Raw genomic sequence first — 27544 nt, 5'->3', positions numbered from 1 at the left:
CTGCATTAGAGAAAGTCTACCTGGAACAACACAAACTACTCATTTTCTCTGACTGCACTGCAAGCTGCTGCTGTGTGTCAGCTCAGGCCTGAACACAGAAGAAAACAGAAATAGTTACCAGTGTAGAAAATATTTATCAGTAACTGCCAAAAATGATTCCTGATGAGCTAAACTGATTTCTGACTGCCCAAGTTAAGGGACAGAGTCACTCAAATTCTGAAGCTGCTTTGTAATACTGCTGACAAACACAGTAAGCTATCCAGTTACATCAGATCTGAGGATGCTTTGTGTCACCTAAAAAGGAGCCTGAGTCTATCAGTAAACTAGCCTATGATATTTTATGTTAAGTAAAAATCTAGCAGAGAGCCTGATTTCCTTTTTTTAGTTTTGTGCAGATGTTGCTGTTCCTCATAAATGGGAAAACTTACATTTTCCATAAAGTCTGTGACAGCTTTACCTTTCCAGCATGGCTGGTGCTTTGACATCTGCCATCAGCTAGCCCCTTTGGAACTGATAATAAATCCATTTTGAGAAAGTTTTCCATAAATAGTAAAAGCCTTATATACGACAACAGTAAGTGTTAGTCTGGTTTAAAGTAATCAAAATAAAATGTCCAATAATAGTTTATAAAGTCTGGAAAAGCCTAGAAAGGAACAAAAGTAAGGACGGAAAAGAGAGGAGGCAAATATGCCATGATACAGAGAAAAAGGAACAGAGTGTAATCCCAGCTAGAAGATAGTTTCTGAAATAACTGCTAGACTTTTTTTTCTAGAATTAGAACCAATAACACTGCTCGCAGTGTGCTGAAACCAGGTTGCGAGTGGAATAAAAATGATGATGTGATGTATTGCCAAGGAGAATAAAGTTTTGGCTATCCAGAAAAATGAAGGTTCAAATGCTAGCCACTTGAGCAGTAACTCAGCCACCAGTAACTTTTTTTTGCAGTTCTTGTACACATATAAATAGAAAGCTTAATATATATATTTCTGTGAAATGCATGTTTCTGGAGCCTTAATTCTCTAAATATTTGCAAATACTATCAGGAATAAATTATAGGGAGATAGATTTCTTTACACAACAGGATGTACAGAAGACTCATCTATGTTCTTTTTATGCACCTTCGGTGCATTTGTGTTCCTTACTGATCACTGTTTTAAACACATCTGAAAAATACAATAAGTTTGTCTGTTGTTGGAAATTTTCATCTAGAGGATCTCTATATATTTGCCTCAAACTACTGTTACAATTGGCTGCTTCTGCAAGTCCTAAAGCCTTCCTGCACTGGTATGTCTCTTTTTCAGTCTCCCTTAATTGTCTGCAAACCTTCTCTAATTCATATGTGCTTTTATTGGCTTAGCATACTCACATCCCAATCTTATCTCATTTATTTTCATTTTTATAGTTCATCTACTTACTATTGCTGTGTAAGGAGCTATTTTATGAGGAAGACTGGAAGGCTTTACCAACCTAAAACTTGCCAAGAGAAGGTGTATGTGTCTGATGCTATGCATGAGCTTTCACATCTAGCTTCTAGTTCAAACACTTATATTTTGGGAAAATTACAGTTCTGTCTTTTTGGCTTTCTTCCAACACTTTCAGGAAAACTATATAGTTAAAAAGTTGTGTGGGAACAGAAATTACTCAGTTCAATACACTTCTCTGAAAGCTCCAAGTTTTCTAACATAGTATAGTGACCTACCTTTTTCTGTATAAGCATAATGTCAGGAAAAAATAACCTTCTTTCCCTCTTAAAAATAACCTTGAACTCTAGAATTTTTTTTTCCTGCCCTGTTTTATTTTTCTTAATTAGCAGCTGATGAAATCCCCATGTAGTTCTATAATTATTTAGCACCTGAGGGAGATCCCACTTCATTCAATGAAGGTATGTTAAGGAATATCTGACCTTCCTGTATTTTGAGGTATGATTTTTTTTCTTTAGATTGTTCCTGATTCTCCTCTGTGCAGTATTATTTGGTGCATGATAGTGTGGCAAATAGGAATGGGGCCACTGGGCAAGAGGAGACCCTTTGACTTACCAAGTGGAAAGAAATCTTTCTCTCCAAAGATAATAAGCTGTTTGTTTTCATGTCAGTCAAAAAGACAGAAGAAGGAAGAAAGGAATAAAACAGTTTGTTTACTGGTTATTTCTAATCACTGATCCCACATCATTCTATTAGAAATTTTCTGCTGTTTGCACACATTTTCCTTCTGATGCTTGAGTGTATTTTCTTCAGCATATTGCCTTTTTCTAACATTCTTCTGATACATGTGTTGCATCACTTTGGCTTATATCAAAACCAAGAATCTTTGTGTTGTTCCACTAATTACAACTGATTAACATCTCTCTATTTGATGCTGCCACACTAGCCCTAGGCACGTCAGGCCTTGATAGGAACAAAAGGTAGGATACAAGATTTAACTTCACTTACAGATTTTTCCTCAAAAAACTTCCATGACTTACTGAAAAATCTTTGCTCTAATCCTAAATGCTTTCAATTTTTTCTAAAAGGAAAATACATTGTGCTGTAGTCACAGGCTGGGAAAACTTACAGGAAGAAAAGGATCTTATGAATAAATGAGATTTTCCTTGAGAATAACTCAAGATATAAAAAGTAATCAATTAAGATGTAACTGGAAACATGACAGCACACTTTCTATTGCAATAGCACTTCTGCTTGTCATGGAGACCTTTAGTATTATATCCCTATGTAAGTCCATAGAAAGAAACATTCTTCATCATGCTGAGCTTTCATCCTGAAATGATCTTAACAGATGAGAGGAGGGAAGAAGCAGAATGATCAGCGTGGTACAACTGGCACAAACTGTTAATCCTTCTTTCGGTTTCACGCAAAAGCTACCTTCCTAACTTGCAATTTATTGTATAAGTAAATATTGCCTGTATTTCCTTTTTGAAAGCTGTGAAAGCACTTTACTCTGTCCATTGTTATTTGGTCAAGGAAGCACAGAATTGGAAAGAAAAAAGGATCTGTTAAATAGTTTTCTGATATAGAAAGTGCTGGCTAATCTTATAAGAACCAGCAAGGAAGCTATTATTCCTAACTTCAACCTGAAGGAGAGGCAGAGGTTACCAGACTTACATATGGATAGATAGTAGGCACAGGGGCAGGTGTTTGTGAGATATGTCTATCAAGCATTCAGTGAGGACTCAACAAAAATCGCTTACTCCCTATCCCTCCACCCTATCTCATTATGGGTGGCAGATAAATCATATCTTTGCCATTAGTTCTGTTCATTTATCAATCTCTGAAAACAATTTTCTACTGCATTTATTTTCAGGATTTGCTTAATCCCCCTCTGATAAAAATTTACAGAAATAAACACTCTTTTTTTCCTTATACTAGTTCAACAATTAGAAAGCCTCTAATATTTAAAAACTAAAACAGCTTCAAATTTAGCATCAAACTCCCACACACTGCTTGCTAATGAACTGTGATCAACCCCTTTTGTATCAGGCACAGAGAGCAGATAGCAGATAGCAGAAATGGCAAGTCATGCCAGAATGTTTCTTGAATTGCTCTCTGAGGAAAAGGGAGAGTAGAGGCACTGTAAGTTTAATTATGGTTCTCTCCAGAGTTAAACTTTGCAATTTTGTTTTTAGGTCAAATAATCGGCTTGGCAGGAAGTACTGGAATAAACAGGATAAAATCCTGTTCTGTTGAAGTAGAGCTTATATAGAAAAATTACTGGGTAAATTAGTATGTATTTTAGATCCTTGAAAGGGTTAAAAGTTAGTGTTAAAGAAGAAATATATTCAGAAAAAGAAATAATAGCTCTAGTACAGAATAACGCAAAATGAAAAATAGAACTAAATACTCTTTGAGCTGCAGGGAAACCTGAGTTCTGGAAAGATTTAGACCAGGAACCACAGTTAGCATAATGAGCATATGTTGTCTTATGGTGCTTTTAAAAAATCATGGGGCTTGGGGGGCATATTGAGTAGAAAAGTTTCCCAGTGAGAATGAGTCACTCCATATTTGTTCCTGAAATAACTACATTAAGAATAGGATGGTTTCTTCTAGTTTTCTCCATACCCAAAAGCTGTTGGTAAATTGGAGGGCAAACTGAAATCCTAACTGGTCTTAACAAAGTCGACTTTTCTTACCTTAAGGTTAACATACTTGATAAAAAGTCAGTTAATGGCTATAGCTTACATTTAACTACTAAACTTTCACTCCACGTCAAGATTTTTTTGGTTTACTTTTTATTACTGAGCATCCCTACTGTGGGCAGAGCCTATCAATATAATAGAACAGTATTCCTTGATTTTAGGGTGTAGTCAGGCTGACCACTCTGAATTCACCACTCAATGCTTGTGGCAGCACCAGTGGCACAAAAGATCATTTCCTGATTTATAATTCAGTAAGCAACACAGAACAGCAGCTGCAGTCTGTGTATACTTATTTGGGGCAAATATCAGAGAACCAAATGGCTGCTTTGCTGTCAAGACACACCTAAAAGCTTTAGATCTAACAGTTCCGGTTACACTACCAAATAGCTTCAACTTTAAATAACTAAACCGAAGCCCTCCCTAAGTATACAAAATACACTTAGTAAATGAGACTGTAAACGTACGGTATCATAGCTGGTAGGATTTCCTTTGATAGAACTATTCCGTCAGTTTAGAGAATGTATCTATGGCTTAACATAGTTCTCTGTTTCATATGGAGTCTAAAACAATACATTTTGAGTAGGCCAGAGATGACAAATGTTTCAAGAATCATCTGAAGGCAAGAAAAGCAAAGAATTTTAACTGACCCCTGTGTCTAACAAGAGTCACAGTTGAAAGAATACTGAAAATTTAGATAGCAACATGTTGTCAATTAGCATTTCCTCTGGGAACAATATTTTGTGTACTTATATTAATAGCACTTTCCACTATAAATAATCTCACTAGTTTTGTAGTGGTGCTAATCAGCCTAACTGGAGATAACAGATTTTGGTGCTTAGTAATTTCTGTTGTAGTGGGTAAGTATTCACCACCCGTATTTAGTGGTGCCCCACCATATGCCTTTAGAATCCTTGTGCTTTTTTTACAGACTGAAAGCATGAAATCTGTTTTCACACATCTTGATGTTATTTGGAGATTCCTAAATGAATGCAACTGTTTAGAAAATCCTCCATACAGAGCTTCACCTCTAAGCCTCATCTCCAGATGGAAGACATCAGACTGCAGGGATCACATTCTTAATATGCAAGAGCTTAAAATATTCAAAACATTTTAAAAAGTCTAAATTTTTAATGCTTAAAATACCAATCGTTTTCCAGCAATCCAAGCTGCTTTCTGGAATCCAGTGCCAAGCTCAGTACATTTTCTATGACAATGAACATAAAAGACCTACAGTACTGCAAGCAACAGAACCACAAAGATCTAAAATGTTGCTTAATTAGTTTGGGAGGCTTAGAGCTATTTTGTATCTGTTAAATTTAATATTTCAACAAGAAAAAAGGCATACATACTTGGTGTTATGCGTGTCCTGGGCAATAACTGACTAGTAGCAAATAACAACCCTGAAACTCTCAAAAATGCTTTAGTGCACGGCCTTGCCTTTGGTGGTGGCATTTCCCATTCAAAAATACTCTCAATGGCTGCACTCAGGGTTGGATACGGGAAATGACCTTTGACAACTGCAGCAGTTTCTTTCTGTGGGACAATGTTAATTCTGTCTACAAGGTTTCCTATTGAGCTCTTGATATGGTTTCAGCTCTATTTATGAAGGGTTACACCAAGAAGGGAACTACTAGGTGGTTTATGACAAGATTGCTGCTGCAGATTTGGTACCTACTGTGATTTGTGTCACCCATTTGAGCCTCAGCCATAAAGCTGCACTTTTTATCAAGAATATTTGTGAATATATAACTGCTCTGAAGACATATGGCCAATAAATAATTCAAAGTTATCTATCTTCCCTGCAGTTTTCTTATACATCTACCACCTTTTAATGTTTAGTTGGCCTGGAAACGATATTCTTTATGGCACTTCTAGTATAAAAATGTTTACTGACTGGCAGTAGACTATTGATTTCCAGTGTGATACCTTGAAAATAAACCGTTCCCCCCCAGTCTCCATCTGCTTTGCTCTCCCATCTGCTATCAGCTCAGAGAAACCTTGTTTTGCATTTTGTGTCCCTAAAAATGTCCATTTTCAATTATTGATTCAAAAATCATAACAATGTGACTGAATTCATTATTCCTTTTTCTCTCCCTCTCCCCCATCCTTTTGTTTTCTTTTCAGCTCTATATCCATTTACAGTCCTAAGGAGAATCCTAATGTGTTTGATGCTGCTGCTTTCTTCCAGTCAGTGGGAAATTTCCTGGGGATCTTTGCTGGATCATTTGCCATGGGATCCTCTTATGCTGTTGTCACAGCTTTAATATCCTTTATGGTTTGTTTTCAGAGAGAAAATCTATATGTGTTGGAAAAATGTGTGATATTTGAGACTGACCATCTTTAGTTTGAATCTGAACATTTTCACTGTTGATTCAAGACTTTGCAAACAAACAGTCAAGTCATAAATTGAATGGCAGGAAATGTCACTTGTCAGAATCCACAAAGAACTTCATATGCAGATTTCTTTTTAACATTAGGCAAGACTCTAATCTTTATTTTACTATTTGTAAATAATTACATTTTTAGGAAAGTGTTTTGAAGTATTTTGAGGTTAAAACATGAATTTATGAACTACAGCAACTTATTTATGAACTACAGACTAACAGCAATTATACAAAAATACAAGGCAAACGCAACTACAAATCAAGTCAGTCAGTTTACCTAAACTAGAAATAAAAGGCATATCTGTTGCCCTCCATTTTTTCTTGTGTTTTACAGTTTTTCATGTAAAATACTATTATAGAAAGAGCAGCAATTTTCATCTTTCTTGCATTGATGCAAATGTAAACAAATGCCAGTTTGTTTACAAAACTGGACAAAATTACTTTCTTTTCCCTTTTTCTGGGCAAAGAATATCAAATGCAACCAATTAGGCATTAGTTCAAAAACCACAAAAGTACCTGAAATAGCCAACTTGTAGAATTCACCTGTTTAAAACCTGTGCTGGATTTTCCTCCTTGTTTGAGATAATTTAGAAGCTGTGCAGTTTTTCCTGAATTCAACCTGTATAGATGAGTATGGGGGGGTGGAGCTTGCTTGCTTTCATCCTTTATTAGGTTGGGGGCAATTTTAGCTTACAAAACAAGTGAGTTTTATTTTTCCTTAGTAATCTTCTAGCACTTGACAAAATTTACAAAGCTGTGTGAGTTTCCAATGTTGGAGACAGGTCTGTTTTTTCTCCTGTCCTGGAGTGCCTTCTTATCAGCAGAAGCTGCTGGTCTTACAGGTATGTGTCACATTTTATTGAATAAAAGCAGTTTTATAGCATGCCCCTAGTATGGGAAAATGGCGTGTTTATTTTGGGCATAACATCATATATAAAGCTTCTAAAAGTCAGTTGCTATATTGGAGACGGTTTCATCTTTAAGAACAAACCTGTAGAGACACCAAATAGTTCTTCCAGACAAAGACTTATTATTAGGCTAAAGTCCTCAGTCTTTCTCACGTTCCCTACATTGTCCCATCCCTATTAGTCCCACTATTAATCCCACTATTTTCTGCCCAGCTGTAGGACCAAGATGACGGTAAGTACAAGAAAGCAAACATACAGTACCATGTGACTGTCAGAGACTGTGCTCCTCTGCATGCACTGCATGTCCTGGTCCCACCTCCTTTTTCCCAACTATCAATGACTAAACAGAGGACAGGGTCATCTTCAGCGTTGCCAGTGGGTTGGCAGACACCTCTGGATTTAAAAAAAAAAAAAATTTGCATCTTGTTCAGTGCACCTACATAAACACCTTTTGCAACAGGAGAGGTACAGTCATGTCCCAGTGACAGATGGAAAGATGTGTGATCTGATTGGGTTTTAGTTAACCCTGAGAAAGAAATTGTACAATCACAATCAAGTACATACCCAGGGACTGCATCAAATTGTCCACAGAAGTTTAGGCAAAAACTGTAAATGGCTAGTTTACCTAGACAGCAATCTATTGTAGAGTGTATAATTGTAAAAAGCCTTTTGAAGTCAACAGTTATATTTTTACTGACTTCTGTGGAGCCAGCATATTACTTTTTTAATAATAGTCACACAATGAAACTATTTCCAAACGGGTATTAACATTTGCATCTTCTGGCATCTTTGCTTATTAAATATACAATTTTGCATCCTGCTTACTGACAAAATCTTCGGGCCAATGAATAAAATTAGGGGCGCATGAATGGAACAAAAGGGTGGTATTCCATCACATGGAGAAAATCAGATACCAGCTGGAATAAAAGTCCGTTTTGTGCCTTAACAGCTCTTAAATCTGTGACATGATTACTACATAAAAATGGAAGCAAAGGAGGATGATAGTTAATCACTTACCTCCTACTGGAGGTAGTGATTTCATATATATATCTATCTCTCTGAAATAAAAGACTTAATTATTGAACACCACAGATGGTTTTTTCCAGTAGCCATGGTGAGGAATTTTAAATGGACAGAGAGAGCGCCAGAGAAAGAGAGTGGAAACAAAGTAAAGTTCCAATTTAAGGGGAAAAGATGAAAAATGTTGGGAAATTTAGCTATTTCTTACAAATAAAGGAATTGATACGGGCATGTAAAAGAGAATTGCTCTGCCAACACACAAATTCCAAGGAAAACATATCAAGCCCTTTTAGGTCTGTCACTAGCTTTTATTCATGGGTGCGTTCTGAGTTTCAGGTGGAAATTTTTTAATTACACTGCTATGAGGAGGCAAAGTTTAATCCTGAAAGTTTTATCAGTTGAATCTTTATCATTTAGTTTCTGTGAAAGGCTTTTGTCAGAAGCTGTTAGAGTGGGAAAAACTCATGGAGCCTTTCTTGTAGCTTCAGAAGTTCAAAGCTGTGTATTGTAAATGCATTGACTTTATTAGTACTGTGCTAACATCATACTTGAGAGTGGATATTTTTAATTGTCTGGTTTAACCATTTATGAAGTTGCTTTCATCTTCTCAGTCTCATCTGAAATAGCTCCAACTCCCCTCCTTTCAAAATATGACTTTACATGTCCAGTTCTGCAGGAGAGTTACTGGGTTGGTTAAGAAATTTTCAGCCAACTCAGGTTCTGTTGGAGGTATAGATTTCAGAGGTGGCTCTGATTTCTCATACCCGTGCTAAGGAAATCTGTGTAAAATGCAGTTACTGCGTGCAGTCTCCCACACGGGCGTGTTATGTACAAAGCACCTGTTGCAGAAGGCATGGGGAGCCCAGGGAAAAGCCCGTCATCCTTCAGAACACATTCAGCTCTTAATCCATACTCTATCCCAGTCTTTTCCAGCTTACTTGCTTTGCCCTTTGACTGTCTCAATGCACACACCACTGGTTTTACAGTCAAGTGTGTCTATTCTCAGAAGCAATTGGAATTAAGACAGCATCATAACCATGCAATGACACTGCTGGACCACTCCATTCAATGAACTAAATTCCTAGCTTGAAGTCTTTGACTTCAGTAGACTTGCTTCAAAAATTAACTTGATCCATTGTACATTTACACTTATATTCATCTTGGTTTTCCTTGGTTATTGTGTTTCCTCTGTTCATTCCCTCTAAATGAACTTCAAAGGATTAACAATAGACATCAGTATTTCCCTGTAGCTATCAAGTAATGTAATTGCAAAAGATTTTATTCTTATAATGCTTTTCACACTAGTTCTTCAATCACTATGAGCCTTTTGTAGTCTAAAATTGAAGTATGTCATAATTTATAAATAACGGGCTATAATGTTTTTGTGTAGGTATAGTAGGTGGTAGAGCTCACTTGTTCAGCTTGCAGATTTTTTAAATGAAATGTAAATGGAGAGTGGTACGGGTCAACATTTTGTAAAATATTTTATTCCTCTACCTCAAGATATCCCATGATACATAACGCACAATATATGGGCCTGACCCTGGTCGAAGAATGGATTTGATCAAACCAGCAAATCAAAATAAAAATCTGGGATGACTACACAATTATTGTTATACTGATAACTGTAAATTATAAATTAATGTTATGGTTATTAATTTTATAGCTATATCATCAAGCTGTGACATATGCATGATAAATTGATTCATATACAGTAGAATCTAATTTGTGCACTTTCTGATTTGCCCTGAAGTATATCATTCCTGACTGCTGAGCAAAGTTGTAATAACAGAGTGCTATAGTAAGGCCAGCGTTGATATAGTTGCTTTCATTTTCAAACTTCATTACGGAGTATTTACTAGTAGGCTATGAAAAAAAAAATCATAAATAATTTAAACACTTGTCAAAATAAATGAGGAAATTACATCTTACATTTATTAACTGCTTGTTCTCTTGCTTTATAATTAACAAAATTTGCTAATTTTTAAATGATCACTCAGGCATTAGTCTGTGAAAGATTCCATGATGTATATGGTCATTTAGTGTTCACCTCAGTTAGACCCTCTCTATCTACAACTATTTGAACTAAGTAGATATTCAGATAAAAAGAGATTAATATACCTGCAAAAATGCACTCAAATATATTTATGTGAATTTATTTGCACGTATGTATTCAATTAACACATACTTCAAAGTCATATAGAATTTATCAGTGGAAAAACATCAAAATTACGGCCAACCACCTCTGATTTTTACATGCCAAAGACACGTGCTATGAAGCTAAGAAAGACAATAGATCTTGAAGGAAAAAATGTTGGAGGGGATCATCTTTGTTCTTTTCCTGCTTTTCAGAGCCCAGCCCAAAATTATTGTTTTCTAATCATTATAAAGGAAATAGGTTGTGATAATAAATTACTGCTGCTTCCTTACCCTCAGAAATTCTTGTCTGAACATTTTGTGATACGTCTGACACCTGCCTTCTTATTCAGGAGCTCACAGGAGAGCTAGTGAGAAAGCTTTTCCTTAAAAAATAAATAAGCAGCTTATTATGACTGATGTGCTCAGGACAAGTCCAAAGATCTGGTCTGTCACTCGGGCAGTTTTTTGTTACCTTTGTATTTAGGACATAGCAAGAACAAACATCACCAACTTCCATTTGCTTTAGTACTGCTGACAAAGTGCATTTATTCTCATAGCTGCTCACTGTTCCTATCTGTTTGCTGTAATTTGTCTTGGATCCATCATCTACCTCATTGCTTTTTTAAAATAGTGACCAGTTCTTCTTGTATCACTCTCAGAAGGGATCAACCAAAACATTTCTGTCTGCAGTTCTGAGCACTGTGAGCACAATGCAGGTTGGTACCTGATTGGCTTCAGTTCACTGAGCTGACATTATTCTATGAAAGGAGGTTATTCCGGGCTTTAAATTCTAAACTTTGTGATTTTCTTTCCTTTATTCATAAGTAATAGACCATGTTGTGTCATACAGAGAAGTAAGCAGTCTCCTCCCAGTAAGGAGGGAGAAGGGATAGCTTAGCTTCTAGGTCAAAAGGAAGACAACCTCAACTCTCTTAAGCTGTAGTTCTGCCACTCCTAGGAGGAAAGGATGAAATTTGGGTCTAATTAGGAAAGCAGACCCATAGTAGATAAGAAGATGGCATTTGCACCGCTGTGCAGAGACAGATGATGATTGGGATAGTTTGCTTACTAATCCATTACTTGCCTGTAGGACTTCAGAGATGGCTCTGGATAATTTATGTGGTATTCTAAGATGGGGAATGTCAAGTGGATCCTGTACTTTAGAGGAAGCTCTAGACATGTTTTGGTGACATATAAGCTAGATCCAACACTCTGCAGTTTCAGTTATCCCATTTGCCCTTTCAACAGCATCACTTGACCAGACTATGCACACACTTGAGTCAGTGCTTGGATCTGGCTAATTTAGGTGCTGTTGTAGGTAAAGCCTTTTAAGACAGTAAGGGAAAAAGAGAAAGGTGATTGTTTTTAGAGAAAAGTACATATTCTAGCATGGCATTAGGCTGAGATCAATGATCAGTTGCATAAAATGAGGGTAGTGGAGTCTTATTGCTAGTGAATAGGCTCAGGATAAACAAGGCAAGCACTCTTAGCATGTCTAGAATAAAACCTGTTATGTCTCACCACAGGAGTTCCAATCTAAATTGAATTCAGTGATTCATCTGGGATTACAAAAGTACAACACTGAAGCTCAGGTCTCACTTGAAGCAGCCGGGTGCAATACCAATGATTGGTCCTCAGATGAGGGCCTAAAAAATTCCCTCAGCTCTGTCTTTTGTTGCTTTCTGTCACTTCAACATGAAATCAACCTCAGACAACTCCAGAGATGAAAGCTCATGAACAAAGTGCCAGCTTTGGTTCTGCATTGGTGCAGGTCTGGTGAAAGAAGCCTTAAATCTTGGCTTTAATATCAAGAAAATGATTAGTCACACTTCATACCCTCAGTGAAAACGGACTGAATAGGGATATGGTTGCTACTGGGTTTATAGCCTTATTACTGCAACAATTTGATGCAGAAAACAGTGCCTCATTTCTTGCCACTCATACACTCAGTCTGCACTGGGATGTGCCCAATAGGTGCTGTGGAGATATTCAGACATAAATATGACTCCGAAGTAAACATTACATGATTTAAATAATTTCTCTATTACCCAGTCCTCATTGTTCTCTTTTTCTACACATTTCACCACCTTTGATGAAAGACCAGTTCCCGTTCCTTGTTTTACTGTGGGATTTGCAGTAAGTTGTGCATCATTAGAGAGGCATCCCTGAAGCTCTGGAATGCTTCAAAGTTGGGATGAAAACCTGTCAGTTTACCTACAGATCTTTCCAAATGAAGTTATACATTTTATCCACTCCCTTGTTTCCCTAGAAGGTAGAGGTTTGGGGTCTTTTTTCTAAATTCCTTTTTTCACCACTAAAAGACCTGACAGCTGGAGACATAATGTTATATTCTCTCAGATTAGCAAATTCTGAAGTTTAAATTGTGGCTAGTCACTTCCAGGTTTGCACTAAAAGCACACTGCACATGCCGCCCTTCTCTGACAGAAGACAGACTTTTTTCCAGTTTTTCTCTTAGAATCAGATATTGAAAAGCAAGGTTACGTTTCCTTTTGCCTATTTGTGAAATGATCAAAAAAAAAATTTTCTCCTTCAGTGACAATATAGGAATTATTTTTAGATCAATGTTTACAAATTAATGCTCACACTGTCATGTTAATGTTCACACTGTCAGCAAAATACTTTTAAAGATATGTTACCCTTTATCCTATAGTATCTTTTGATATTACTAGCTTTTGTCCTAACAACAATTTCAACTACAAGTGTTCAGCAAAACTAATGTAAGAGTAAGTTTTCTAATTGTATTAACAGCTAACAAGCTATCACTATTTCTCTGTTATATTAAGGAGAAAAAAAATCAAATAAAATGGTAGGATTTTATTTCTATAAAACCTCTTCAAAGAGGTTGAGCTGCAGCTGAAAGTTTACTAGTGACTATAAACATTTTACTGTGAGGTTTCTCATTCTTTATATTAAGGGAAAAAAATCAGTAACTTTATTAATAAACACAGGGAGCTGTATTGCACTTAACAACCAATCACCCATTTCAACTCAAAATGTTCTCCGTTTACTTTAGGTTAACATTTTGTTTACCAATTGTAGTACTAAGTATCTCAGTAATTGCTAAATTTGCCACTTAAAAATGAAACAATGTAACAGCACTGAAAAAGGGAGCTGAGTCCCTGTGGCAGTAGCTCCATAACAGTCCCCAACACCCTGAAATTAAAGCACTGAGCACTAAGGACTGGTAAAAGGACCATCTCACTTTATCTTCCTCCCTGTATCCAATAAAGACTTTCTGTTTACAATTCCAGTATTATCATAGTTGGTCTTACCTGTTTCTCCGTGAAAGAAACCCTACAAAAATTTAACAACCTAATTTACGTGCCATACACAGTTCCTACAGTATTTTGCTACCCCAGTAACTTCAAAATCTAGCTTTAATAGTCCTACAAAGAAATCCAGATTGCTATTTCCTTCTAACTAAAAAGTTCTGTGTTTGCCTCTTTAGGTACTTCTCTTTCCTTTGTAGTTGCACTAACATGTAATTGGTCATTACTCTTAAGTAATCATTTTTATGGAAATGCATTGCAAACAATTTTCTCCAAGAGTTTTAATGAACCATTCATTGCAAGAGGCATGGCTGGTACATATTAAGTCTTCAATTGTAGCAATTGAAGTATTCCACTGCATTCCCTCGCTCTTCCCTGGAAACAGGGTGTCTGGTTTCTCCACTTGCATGATTGCATGGTTCAGATCATTTATTCCTATTGTAAAATCGGAGTTAGGCCATTTTATTCCTCATGTCACTCTCTCAGTTCTCTCACTTCCCATAATTAACAGTTTCTTAGCAGTCAAAAAAAATTTATAATCATAGTTGAATTTAATAGTCAATTTTAAAAATGCAACACTTGGCATGATGATGATTCATGTAGAAGAAAGTGATTCAGAAACTCTTATCTCCATTTCTGTTACTGAGCCTGGAGCTAGTGATACTTAGCAATGTTACTGCTTGGCTATATATTTTAACTGAAATTTCATTGTTTGAGCATCCCATTGCGTATTATTAATGCCTTGAGAATTTTTAAACTCCCCAGATCAGTTCTGCACAATCAAATACAGTTACTGAGAAAAACGACTTAGATGCATTTAAGAGAACAATTAGACCTCACAAAAACATGAACTTCCTGGAATGTATTTAGGCAGTGACAATCTCACTACTCTCCACATTATTTACTGTAAAGAAAAGTCTTAGTGTTGTTAGAAAAAATAAATATCAAAACAGACATAAGAAAATAAATATTAAAAAACAAAGACACAGCAGTTAAAGCTCAGTGGAATTTCTCTTGGCTACAGAGACTGTGTTCTGTAGAAGTAGTACAGGTAAGTTTACAATATAAAGAGAACCCAGAAGCAAAGAAAATGTCCACAGTGGTTTGTGGGGAAAAAAAAAGATTTGCTTTCTCATTTTCTTTCTGATGGCAGTTATCCTGTGTGCCCAATTCATCGCAAAATTTATTACCCCATACTTTTTTCTTCCATCAAAGGCATATTGATGCCAGGCCTCTGTTCCTCCCAGAAACAAGAGGGGCTTGCAAGTAAAGAAAGTTGGTTTTTGTTGGACAATATTTTCATGGTTAGCAATCCAGAGAGAGTCAGAAACTTGAGAAAGACATGGTAAGGTAATAATTATTTTAACTGTTATGTGGCAATGTACTATTCCCCCATACACACACACACTCCCCCAACTGAAATAGTTTCAGCATTGTCTAAATTTTTACTTTGCCATGGTTCCTTATCTATACTGTGCTTTAGGGGAGGAGGATATTTCACCTACCTCCAGGGCCCTCTTGCTGCTAAAATTCGAACATTTAGAGGTTTGGATAAGCCTGTTAAAGAACCTATCGAGGCACTGGCACTTTCACCTGACACTAGTTCAGTACATTACCATCCATTTTTTCCTGTGACTGTGTGAAGCCTAGCTGCTTCTATTAATCCTTTTGAAGTAGCAGATTGTTTTATATTGGGTTTGCCGTGCTAAAGCCTGCAGCACTGTAGATTCTGCCCCCTTACTGAGCCTCTTCTTGCTGGCCTTTGTAAATTCAGGAGAGACACCATCCTGGAGAACATGGAGGAAGCCTTACCCTGTTTCAAGTCCAGGAGTGAAGGCACAGACTGGGATTATTTTCACAATTCTACTTCATGCTCTTTGCTTCCAGTAGAACTGGTTTATATGTTTCAGTTCATGCTAGTTTAACCCAATAAATGCCTAGAAATCTGCTGCACAGTCACATTGCAAGGATGGATATTTCCTAAAGCTGGACAGGTATCTTTTTGCTTCCTTTGTTGCCTCAATATGTTTCCTTGGATTCATCAGTGTTATTTCAGCACATGTGAGCAGCCTAAGAGCTAAAAATTACCTAGCAATTTGCAGAGCAGCCCATGAGGAAGCAGAACTAAAATGCTAATTAGGGCATGTTGTAGCTCTTAGACAAGAGGCAGTGAGTAGAAGGGCTGAAAGGCACAAGAACTAAAGCACTGTGGGGTGGGTGGTGGAAGACTGCCTATATGTGAGCCCCAGAGATCACAGGCACGCAGTGATCACGCTGCAGGCTGGCTTTGTGCAAAACCCGTTGTTGCTCATGTGCTGTGCATCTAGAAACCGAGCAGCACTTGCATGTTCCACATGCTTCAGGAAATTTGTGTGGGGTTTTTCAGGGGAATGATGATCAGAATGGACATGAACAAGCCCTGAGCTGTTGCGTAAATAATTATCTATGAAGACATGCCCCAAGTTTAAGAAAAGCACAGAGCTTTCTTACTCCATGAGCATTTACATATGGTTACTAGTGGACACTTATTTTGGGGTTTCCATTTTCTCCCTGTGTGGGTTTCTTCTGCTTTATCTGTGTCCAGAGCTGACAGGAAAGCACGGTTACAATCTTATCAGCTACTTTAATTATAATGCTGCATTACAGTGACATTACTCAATGATTGTAGTGAGTTAGGAGCAGAGCCAGGGAGGAGGTATTAAAAAATGAAATATCACTATAATACAAATTTATTATTATTGTTCCTGACAAACCTGCTGCTCTGCTCCTTAAGACCTTCCACAGGCTGGGAAGTATAATTAGTGCCACATGGCTACAGTCATTGACATAGTCATTTTGGGCAATGCAGCTTGCACCTACCAGAGCATCAACTTTTTTTGTTTTGTTGTCCACCTTGCATGTTGTTACACACTGCTTATGATAAAGCTAACAATCAGGCACAGACTGAAATGACTTTCCCCTGTTGCAGTCATTCAGTACCAAGTGCTCTCAAACCATTTAAATGTAATAAAATATTTTTTTTTCCTTTCCTATTCAGTCTCTGCCAAAATTTTCAAATAATCTGAAGTCCTTCATATATTACAATTATGCTAGTCTTGCCTGTCAGTCAGACTATGTTCAGATGTTACCATGTATTAATTCAAACAAAATTTCTACAGTTTTTGGCCAAATACACAACAGTGGAAATGCTACAAATGCATGATGGACCAGGTAGAAGATTCAAGACCTTCATGATTTTTAGCAAAGAAAAAAAATTCTCATTTGTTTGAAAGATGCTCTTATAAAATGTATCTTGAAGTTTGTTTGTTTACAAAGCATTGTAAAATGCTGTTAACCACCTAATTACCTTTTTTCCTGCAGCCTTTTCACAAACCTAAGTAAGAAAATAGAAGCAGCTAACTGTTTTTTCTTTGAATTTCAGGTATTGTTGCAGTCCTTTTCTGTGGAGTCACACAGGCCCATTATACCTACAACAATCTGTCACCAGATTCCAAAATGAGAACTAAACAGGTAGGGCATGGAAATAACTGTCTTTTTGTCTTCAGCTGGTGTAAGGAATAGACAGAGGTACTGGAATATAGCTGGACAGGATTTCATTAATGCAAAGGAAGAGGCTTACGTCTTTGTTAGGGGAAAGACTGGAGATTTCACTAGGAAAAGAGTAACAATTCTCTGGATAAGTGAAAAATAGAAGAATCTATTCTTCCCAAGAGACCTGAAATGGCAGTCGAGGAGATGAAGGGTAAGGAGATAACAGTTTACGCTTGCTTCCATACAAAAATGCTACAAAGCTAAGGAAATCGAAGAGCTCTAGTAAATAAGAGAGAAGTGGTCTGAGAGATTGGATCCACGTGGATTTTTGCAAAGGGACTGTATGAACTGCAGTCTGGCCTGCAGACTTGAGCAATGACATCAATTCATTTCTGCCTCATTAAAAAGCTGACATAATTAGAAAGATAGTGAATTTTTTCCGTGGTGTTATTTAGAATTTAGACGAGAAATTTGGTCATCTGTTTTTTGTTTGAACAGGTGACTAGTACAATTGTAATTATTTTTTAAAACTTGGGGCTGTTCTCAGTGCTAGATATATGGCACTGCAATGTTCAAAATACTTTTCAGCACAAGGAGTAATTTTAGACTAGCTTGCCAGTACCTAGATCCTGTGAGAAGTCATTTAAACACAGTTTTCTTCCCTTTTAATGTTGACTCATATGTCCCAAGAACCCCAGGTTGTAGAAAATCTATCTCCTAGAACAAAATGGAAATATATGGTCTGAGACTATAATTTTCATGATGCAAGCTGGTACCTTTTTTCAGCAATTCCTCTGTTGTAGGCATTGGAAATTTTATGTAGAAAATGTCATCGCTTCTTGCACATCTCAATTTAATCAAAAATCTGATTTTCTATCAAAAACAGTTTGATAGAAAAAATACTGGCCACAGTATCAGTTCAACTGTCAGACTTTCTCAGATTTTAAATCACAAAAAAGTTTCTGGTCAGTACTTCCAGAATAAAGGGTTAGCTATTGAACAGGATAAGTCTTCTCAATTGCATTTCTTCATACCAGCAGAGGCTGATGCTTTTGAAAAGTATTCCACCAGAGAAGAGAACCTTTCTCTGATAACTGTTTCGTAAGGGAATAACATTTATATCTACTATAGAATTGTTTCTATTTTGCAGAAATACTGATTGCATATGCCATTACTACCCTTGCATATAACTGTTACAATTTGAATACAAGGCTTTTTCAGGGGTTCATCTGCATGATTTGGTGATGCATAACCTCAGAGAGAGAAAGAGAAAAAGAAGAGCCATGGTATTTTTAATTACATATGAACCTTTTCAACTACAGAATTAACTAACATTTGGTTTTCTTCATGTTTACTCTTTTATTCCCTCCCATTCAACAGTGCAAAACAAAATAGTGAAAATAAACTGAATCTACCCTTGAACACACAGAAAAGGGATTATGTGTTTCTCTATAGAGCTATGAGTTTTATGTACCCCTTCTATTCTGTTTTTCTCTTCCCCCCTAAGCTCTTAATCCTCAGCCTCCCTTACAGTATGGTTCAAAAATTGTTGTGAAATTCATTTGAATTCTTCTAATTTATTTTCTAATCCAAAGATTACCCTTTCATATACAGCTGTTTCAGCAAGACCTGCACTGCCTCCTTCTTTCTCTCCCCCCAAGAATTCTCTTCAAGCCAATTTACTAAGCCACACACTTGGCAATCTCATAATCATATATGACTTCAGTGCATTTTAAATGAAAATTGTTGCTCAGACAGACAGCTTCGCTCCCAATCTGAGTCATTTTTATTACTCATTACTGGCCAAAATCAAGGGCTTTTCAGTTCATTTACAGAATTATTCCAAAGCCGTCTCTCCCTTTTGTTACAATATGACAGATCTTTCAATAAGGACTGGTGAACTGTAATGCACACTGACAAAACAGTGAGTTAAGGCTGAAGCTAAAGCTAACAAAAAACGTGGAAATTAGATTTAAAACTGTAAATCAGATTGTGAAATTGTGTTAGCTGTTTTTAAACAAATGTTTTTTCTCTGCTGCTTTGCATAATTTTCTTTACGTTTTTTAGTGGCTGTTAAAATTTCATAGCTTGATGGTAAAATTCAGTACACAGTGATGGAGGTGGTATTTCTGGATATGATGCTGAGTTCTGCATTTCTCATAATACTTCATCATTTGCTTTAAAAAAACAGATAAGGAAGAAAAAGACCAGTATGATTTTCTTCAGATACTGATATAAAATGAAAACTTATCTACAGTTCTTAAATGAGAATTTAAGAACCTCTATTAAGAATGCCTGTTAAAAGATGCCATCTAATTATTAGTCCTCATGTATCCTTTATTATCCAGTCAATCGCTGTTTAACATTCCATGAAAGAAAAATATTAGATTTCAAACATCTGAAATTTACAGAATCTGAAAGTACGAAGTAACACAAATCTTGTCACAAACAACAGATTATTTTAACGCTGTCATAAGAAAAGTAAGATAACAAAGATTTAGTGAAAATGCAGGCTTTAGAGAGGTTTCATTCAATCCAATTATCGCAGTTCTCACTAAGCATTTATAAACATTCTCTCTGTGTGTTTTTATTGTTTGTGTTTAACATGAATGATGTTTTATAGCAGTATTTTTAAGTCATCATCATTGACCTGACTATGGTGATAGTGATTTTAACATTAAAATTGACACTGCCATCTCTGGCAACAAGGTTAGGTCAAACAGAGTGCTCCTGAGTTTCGTACATTTAAAGGTTAATTTATCCAATATATCTTTAGCGAAGGGGAAGATGAAACTGCTAGGACGTGATCAAAAGCTTTTTGATTCTGTGCAGCTTTCTCTAGAATTATTTACTGCTGCCAGTAAAACTTCACTTTATGCTGCAGGCAAACAACAGTTGCCAGTAAGTCAGTGGCTGGGCAGTGTGTTGCTAGATAAATAGAAATTACTGGTTTGTTCAAAGTGGGCAGACTGTAAATCCCTACAGGTCAGGTCTAGAAAGGGATGCATGGACAATACTGTGTTTTCTGCAGGAAGAGAAAAACATTAATTGCTATTTTTTTCTCTCTGCCCTCTATCAGTGTCACTCAAATGCCAAGCTAAGACCAGCACAGTTTCCTAGTGGTGGAGTGTTAAAAGAGGCTTCTCACTTTTTCTAATGGCTGTAAATGTTATCCATCATACTTATGAGTTATATCATTTTCTGGTTATGTTCCTTTAACTCCAGGGAAAGCCACAACAAAGAAACCAGGGAACAGGGCAATACCTCTCTTTGGTTAAGTGTGCAAGGGTATGGAGAATTCTGCTTTCAGACAAAATACTGCCAGCAAGTTATAAATTCTGGAAGAGGAATTCTGAAACGCATCTCCTATGGAAGTAGAGCCAGGGAATTACTAGAAGGCACAGGAAAGCATGTCCAGCAGGGGGGGTATGCCACACACTGCCCTGCCTGTCTCCATTCCACCTGTCTGACCCTTGTTTACACAGCCATCTCTGAAATAGTTGTGTCTAATGAGCTTGTAAAGGTTGCTTTCTCAAATGAGGTGTAATAGCCTTTCTAACCACATTACTAGTTAAACAGTTACTCAGTTTTTTGCTGATCCCAATAACAAACCCATTAGGGAATACCTGCCTTATAGACAAAAGCTTCTGGCCTGATTGTTCAGCTGCACTGGGCATGCAGTATGCACAAGATGCGGCATTAAGATTTCAGCGGCCCTTTGAGTCCAAGGTTTTACATTAGCTTGAGGAGAGGGTGAAGGTAAAACAAGAGAACTCAGTACTGCATAACTTCTGAGTAACTTTACCAAAGCATGTAGTCTTACTAGGACTACTTGAGCTAATTAACTTACACTGAAGGACTGAAAGTTCAGACTGGTCTTTGCTCACTGATGGACATAGTAGTGATTGCTTCAAATATTAATCTCCACACTATAAAGCAGACATGATTATCTCTGATTATTAAAAGTCATCATTTTGCAGAGGAGCAGCTAATATTTCCTGGAAATCCCTTGAAAATACATTAAGTTTTCAAAATGTCCTTAGCTCATTTGTGATATAGCTATACATTTTCCAACAAAGAAACAGGCTAGGAATCAATCAGCTGATTGCTGGATCATAAATGGAGCTGTATTCCAAAGACAGTTTGGTGTAAAAGGGTCGTGTTTATAAGCATATTAATTTAATGCTAATTAATCATATTAATTGAAACAGGCTGACAAAACAGTCATGAAACATTTATTTAATTCCTTAAAAACTGTAAATCAAATCGTTATAGTCTCTTGACCCTGATATGTCATCAAATAGCCTCAGTATGGACTTTAGACTTGATGCTGTTCCATCCATAGTTATAGACTCACTTCTGAAGCAAATAGGAACAGGAGAGTATAACTTAAAAAGTATGGCAATGGAGATGTCCAAATCTACTGAAAGCAGGGGAAAAAAAAAAATAATCAGTGAATCAAAGGAGTGGTTCCTGAACAGCATCAGACAAGGTTTAGTAGAAAGAGCATTGCAGGACTGAAGGCAAAGAGGTGGCTGAAGTCAGTTTTTATCTCACTATACCCCAATGAAGCACCATCGCTGTGATCTAGTCATTCTGCTGCTTTTCTGCTGGACTAAACTCTCATGAACAAGTTACAAGGAGACCTACACTCAGAACTGAAGCAACAAATCTCCTTTCTCTAGATACGTGATACAATGACTACCTTATAGGATTCTGCCATCAGCTATCTTTTCGTAAGAAAATAACGCACTGCAAATTCTGCTTCAGTAGCAGAATGATTTCTCCTGAGTTTGTTGTTAAAAGCACATGCCGGGAACTGCAGCTACTGTTTTTATCTTTCTGTGAGAGAAGGGGAGTGGCTGAGTAGAGATGGCTATGTGCTACTACTGCCAAAACTGCGTCAATCTGCTGTTTGCGAGGGGTCCCACTCCAGATACCTAGCACCCATATTGTATTTGGGAGAAGCAGCCCTCTAAAATCACAGGGAGCAACAGCACAAAATGAAATGGGTTTAGTGCCCTTATCTTAAACCCTCCACAGTCACACAGGGCGTGTGTGCGCCCTGTGGCTTTGGTCCTGCTATTTGTATGAGTGTTTAAGAGACCAAACAATTAGAGCTGTACTTACTTCTAAAGCACACAGCCTATATTAATTTAGCTCTGGCCTACTATTTTCTGTTATCGGACATTGGATTGTTTATAGATAATTAGTTTACACTTTTAGGAAGAAAAGGCCACACAAATGTCAGGATATAATGGCTCTTACAATTCAGTCTCTTGACTTTCAAAAAATTGGAGAGTATTTCTAGACTGAGGAAAACCCTACTTACAGCAAAATATCCTCGATAATTAGCAAAGCAGCAACCACCACAAAAGGTAACTCATCCTTTTTAAATGAGCAGCCTAATTGGCAGCTGTTGTTGTCATTTGTTCAGGACCTCAACTTAGGAAAAAATTACCTTTAAGGCACTGCAAGAGGTCAGATGTTTCCACATAAATGACTGGCAGAGAGAAAGACTGAGAGAAAAGGCAGTTATCTTTCCAACAAGATTACCACCAGTACCAGATTCTAATCAGTCTTTGCATATGTGCTGTGCGGGAGGAATCTGTTCTTCCAGCACACTACAATCACAGTGCCTGCCGGAAAATTTCATACTAGAATGTTTTTTCATTATCTTCTGAGGTATATAGCACCATTGGCTGTCTGATATAAGATAATGTATTTGATGGCTAATGCTCTGTCCGAGGATAAACTGGAAATTCTTTTTAACTAATACATGGCACTCGGGTCTGGCATTCTTCAAAAAGTGTACAGGAGGTCCTTGCCTGAAGGATCCAATAAAGTCCAAATTCCTAGTTAGCATTAAACAGGTTGCATGCATGAAGTATTTTCCTCCATTTAAGTGGAGACTGAGTATAAAAGTTATCTCTGATTGGCACTGTCTCCTTCTGTCTCATGGCTCCCTTTCTGCAGCTGAACCAAAAAACCCCTGATTTCCAACTTCCTTGAACTCCTGCAAGTTCAGACTCAAAAGCAATAATACTGGGGCTTCAGGCAGTGCTGCTCAGGAAAGAGTCCAAGTGACCAAATTACAGTGGTCAGTAGAAAAGTCTGAAGAAGCAGCTATTTCTGATAACAAGAATAAGAAAACATAGCATTTGGGAAGATTTATTTGTATTGGTATTAGTATACTTTTGTCCTTGTTTTAGCCAGTTTTGCTTAAACACTCTGAAAGTTAGCTACATTGGAAAAAACTTGCTCTTGTTTTTTTGTATTTCACCCAGGTTTGGTTTTTGTTTGGGGGTTTTGGGGTTTTTTTTGAGAGAGACAAGGCCTATAGCAAAACCTTCATTTGGCAGCTGTTCAAAATGATCAGGGAGGACAAAGAAATGTCCCTGTTCTTTTACTTTCTGAGAGAAGAAAATGATACAGACATAAAAAGGTTATAAGCACAAGTAAAAAAAAGAAGAATGGCTTATGCTTGCATTTAGCATAAGGCTTTTAGGAATAGATACCTGAAATCGTAAGTAGAAATTTCTGCTAACTTTGAGACACCTAACTTATATTGAAAACAACAGAAGTCACAGTCTTAGACCCTTCTAAAAGTCCAAAAGCTCACGTGTCTCCAGATATTAGCTATCATTACAGCTCTAGCCTAAGTACCCTGAAGAGATGCAACCCCTCATGCTTGTCCTGTGCTTTCCCTCATAACTTCCAGTTCTGCCTCCTGAGCTCTAGCTGCATCACAGGCATGCTGGCTAAGCCATGTATTCCTGAGCTGGACCGTCATAGCTTGCTAACTCAATGCATCTCTACAGAGCCACTGGGTCTGTTAGAAACAGGCTGCCCTCCTTTATAAATTGCCTTCTTATCTCTAATTGAATATGTACCACATGCATAGTGCTTGTAATAATTATTATCTTTAAAACAGATTGCCATTGACAGGAAGTGTACAACGAATTCCAGTTCTCTACACAGCTATTTTCTGTGTTTAGCAGAAAAAGCTGAAGATTGGAAACATGCCAGATGCATTGTTTGACCAGATGTACCATAAGATCTTATGGAACCCTGTAGAATAGTATAATGCTATAAAGAAAGCTAAAGCCGCTTACTCTATGGGTTTAACAAGAAGAATCATAACAACACAAGAAAATCTTGATTTCTGCAAAAGGAATTATGCTACCATGTCTTTCAATCTGAATTTCTTAACAAAATCCCTCGTTATCTGACTGATGTTCCTGATCACTTAGCCACGCTAAAAGAATGTTAATCTGCAGTCCCTTTACGTGTGGCTCCCCTTAAATTTATGTGGAAATGCTGTAATCGTTTCTTCTCTTTTAGCTGTGAGCTACATGATGGATTGTAAACAGCTAGGAAACATTGCTACAAGTAAACTGATAACAGTAGACTTTATAAGTATGGTATATCAGTAATTAGCTGCATAATTTATGATTTGTATCATAAATTAGCTGCTATCATATCTATAATACAGAAAATATTGGGTGTACACATACAGAAATCATGTTAGAATATTCAGTTATATACTCTATTCTTTAATCTCCATTTTTCCTCTCTTTTTGCATACCTGCTTTAGTGATTCCTTAACTGAGACTGTGCAGATTTACTCTGGCCTTGTTAGTTCTCATCAAGCATGTGTCCCTTTGTCATCAGCATTTTGTAAGGAATACCATATTCTAGTATCTTACACACGCACCCCCTATGAATAAAAATAGTAGTTTGGACCTATGCAAAGGAGAACTTCTCTTAAAAAACAAAGGAAAACAACTTTCCTTCATTTTGCTTAAGCACAGGAACTGGAAAATACACATGCTTAAATATAATTCATACCCTGAAGAAACCCGGAACAGTAGTGAAAGCAGTATTTCTACAGAGAAGCTCAGCTTGTTGAAAAATGCTGTCATTTTTGATGCTGGTAGGCTAAGGAGCATAATGCCACATGCAAACTAGTTTCCAAATGCTCATTAAAGTTTTTACAATCTGTTTAAACATTAAACATTTTCTTTAAATATTAATAAAGTTCTTTGATTGTTAAGGTTATAGTTTAGTCTTTACAGCAGAGTAGCAGATGCCAGCAGTTAGCTAACATATACCAATTGAAATTAAAACCTATAGGCCAAAATCTCATTGACATATGGAGAAATATGTAATGAAATTCCAAACTAAGACACATGCTGTAGTTTCTTTGAAAGGTGCCCTGAATCACAAATGAGACTCTCATATGTCTTCATCTGTGCAGTGGAGTCAAACTGTATGGGGCTATGTAAGCTACTGCAGAATCAAAAAGCTGGTTTATATAACTATGCAGATGATGTTATAGTGTCTCTCCCAATCTTCTCACAAGAGGTTTGAAGAGTGACCTCTGAATCGTTTTTGCTTACTGTGGGTAACTAACACATCCCTAGTTTTTAAGTCTACCTCCATGCAAATATCCAGCCTTGTACCCCACCTCTGTAAAGCACATCTAGTTTTAGGAAGAGAATTCCATCTAAGTATGTAGGCTGTCAGATCAAGTGCTCTCCTAATCATTGCCACCTTTTTCATCATTGCAACTGTGGAATGCATAGGGATAAAAAGGAAACTAAAATCAATCTAATCCTGGGCTATGAACATATTCTTGCATCACCAACATGTAGTGCTGAAACAGCAGAGTACAGTTTAACATCACATACTTAGAGTATATATGATTACCTTTAGTTTAAATTATATCTTATTCAACTTCACATTTTGTAAGAGTTGACAGTTACAACATTCCCTTAAACCTCTAGTCACTCACAACTCTCTCATCTGAGAATTTGTGACAGAGATAAAAAATAAAAGTAGGATTCTTCATTTAAGCCTTTCTTCATTTTTCATACAGGTAATCTAATTTAATAGAGTTTCATATCATGAACCAAAGCCCCTTGACTTTAATGAGATTTGGCTTATACTATAAATGGAGAGGTTCCGAATATAGTGATAAGTAAAAACACTCAGATTCTTTCTTAGAATATACTTATGTCCTAAGTGTAATAATTTTGTCTAACTTTGTCTGAAATACTGACACTTCACATTATTGTCTTAGGTGATTTTAGTACAGGATTTATTAATAAATTCTCCAATTATAGAATGAAGCTCTGGAAAACATCATCTGTTTTGTATTTCTATGCATAGTACATTATACTGCTAAATTGGAATGCAGTAAAATTTTCAAGCACATAGGTTTACATAGCTTTTAATGTTGAAGGTATTGTTAATAGGTTCCTTTGTTATAACCCTGTGTTGTCTTACACTTGTCTATGTGTCAATGTGTTCATTATTGCTCTTACTATGAGGACACATTGTGTTTGGTGAAGAAATCTAGCTATTTCTTGCATGGTTAGATAGGTTAAATTGTGATCTTTGTAGAGCATCAAGCATTTTGTCACAAAACAGTCTGTGTGGTTTGGGAGCTAGCAGATTTACTGATGTTTTGAGGCCTCTGCTTCCCCTGCAAATGGCAATGCTTTTACCCTGCCCAGGGAATCTTGGGGCAATGGGAGGCCGTAAGGAATCTGAGCTGCTGTGTGATATCTGACATTACCAAATTGCTATTGACAAAGATCCATTCTTGCAATCTGAAATATGTTTTATATATCCCTCCTTTTTAACTTATATGATTCTTGCGTGACTGCTGATCCCTTGCAATTCTCTCTCTAGGGATATAATCTGCAAAATTCCAGATCAGCTAAAAAACTGCACAAAAGCCTTGGTCAAAACTTTTTAGAAGTATGGAGCTAAAACTAAAATTCTCGCACAATAAGCTGCAAGAACAAAGTAAATACATGTAAATAAGGCACTATAATAGTCTAAAGCACTTGCCAGCATCCCATCTTTTTAGTGACTGCACAGCTGTGTTTCCATTACATGATTAATGGATTTTCTACTTTCAAAAGAGACATTTGTACAAAATGGTAGCACAGTGCAAGAAATACTAAACAGCTGACTATAGCCATCTCTCTCTCATGGTGCTGTCTGTGGAAATAATTAAGGCCTAAAAAGCCCTTTGTCAAAATCTTTCAAATCTAAATCATGACTATGATTCAAATAAGCACCCTGTCTTTCCACATGTTTTGGTATCTATCTACTTTCATTCACCTAAAA

At 36.8% G+C, this 27544-nt stretch overlaps 1 protein-coding gene across 1 annotated transcript in view; it reads left to right on the top strand.

The window, feature by feature from the left end:
• The window catches only part of SLC9A9 (solute carrier family 9, subfamily A (NHE9, cation proton antiporter 9), member 9), a 215988-nt gene that overhangs the window by 81413 nt on the left and 107031 nt on the right, over positions 1-27544 (top strand). The window contains exons 7-9 of the mRNA XM_010568429.1: positions 6254-6392; positions 7250-7355; positions 17292-17380. Of these exons, the coding sequence (XP_010566731.1) occupies positions 6254-6392; positions 7250-7355; positions 17292-17380 (334 nt within the window). The remainder of the gene's footprint in view (positions 1-6253; positions 6393-7249; positions 7356-17291; positions 17381-27544) is intronic.

The sequence above is a fragment of the Haliaeetus leucocephalus genome, unplaced genomic scaffold (genome assembly GCF_000737465.1).
Source record: "Haliaeetus leucocephalus isolate CR32 unplaced genomic scaffold, Haliaeetus_leucocephalus-4.0 Scaffold240, whole genome shotgun sequence".
Classification (NCBI taxonomy): Eukaryota; Metazoa; Chordata; class Aves; order Accipitriformes; family Accipitridae; genus Haliaeetus; species Haliaeetus leucocephalus.
Note: the sequence above shows the minus strand (reverse complement) of the source record. Positions and strands in the feature narration are given on the sequence as shown.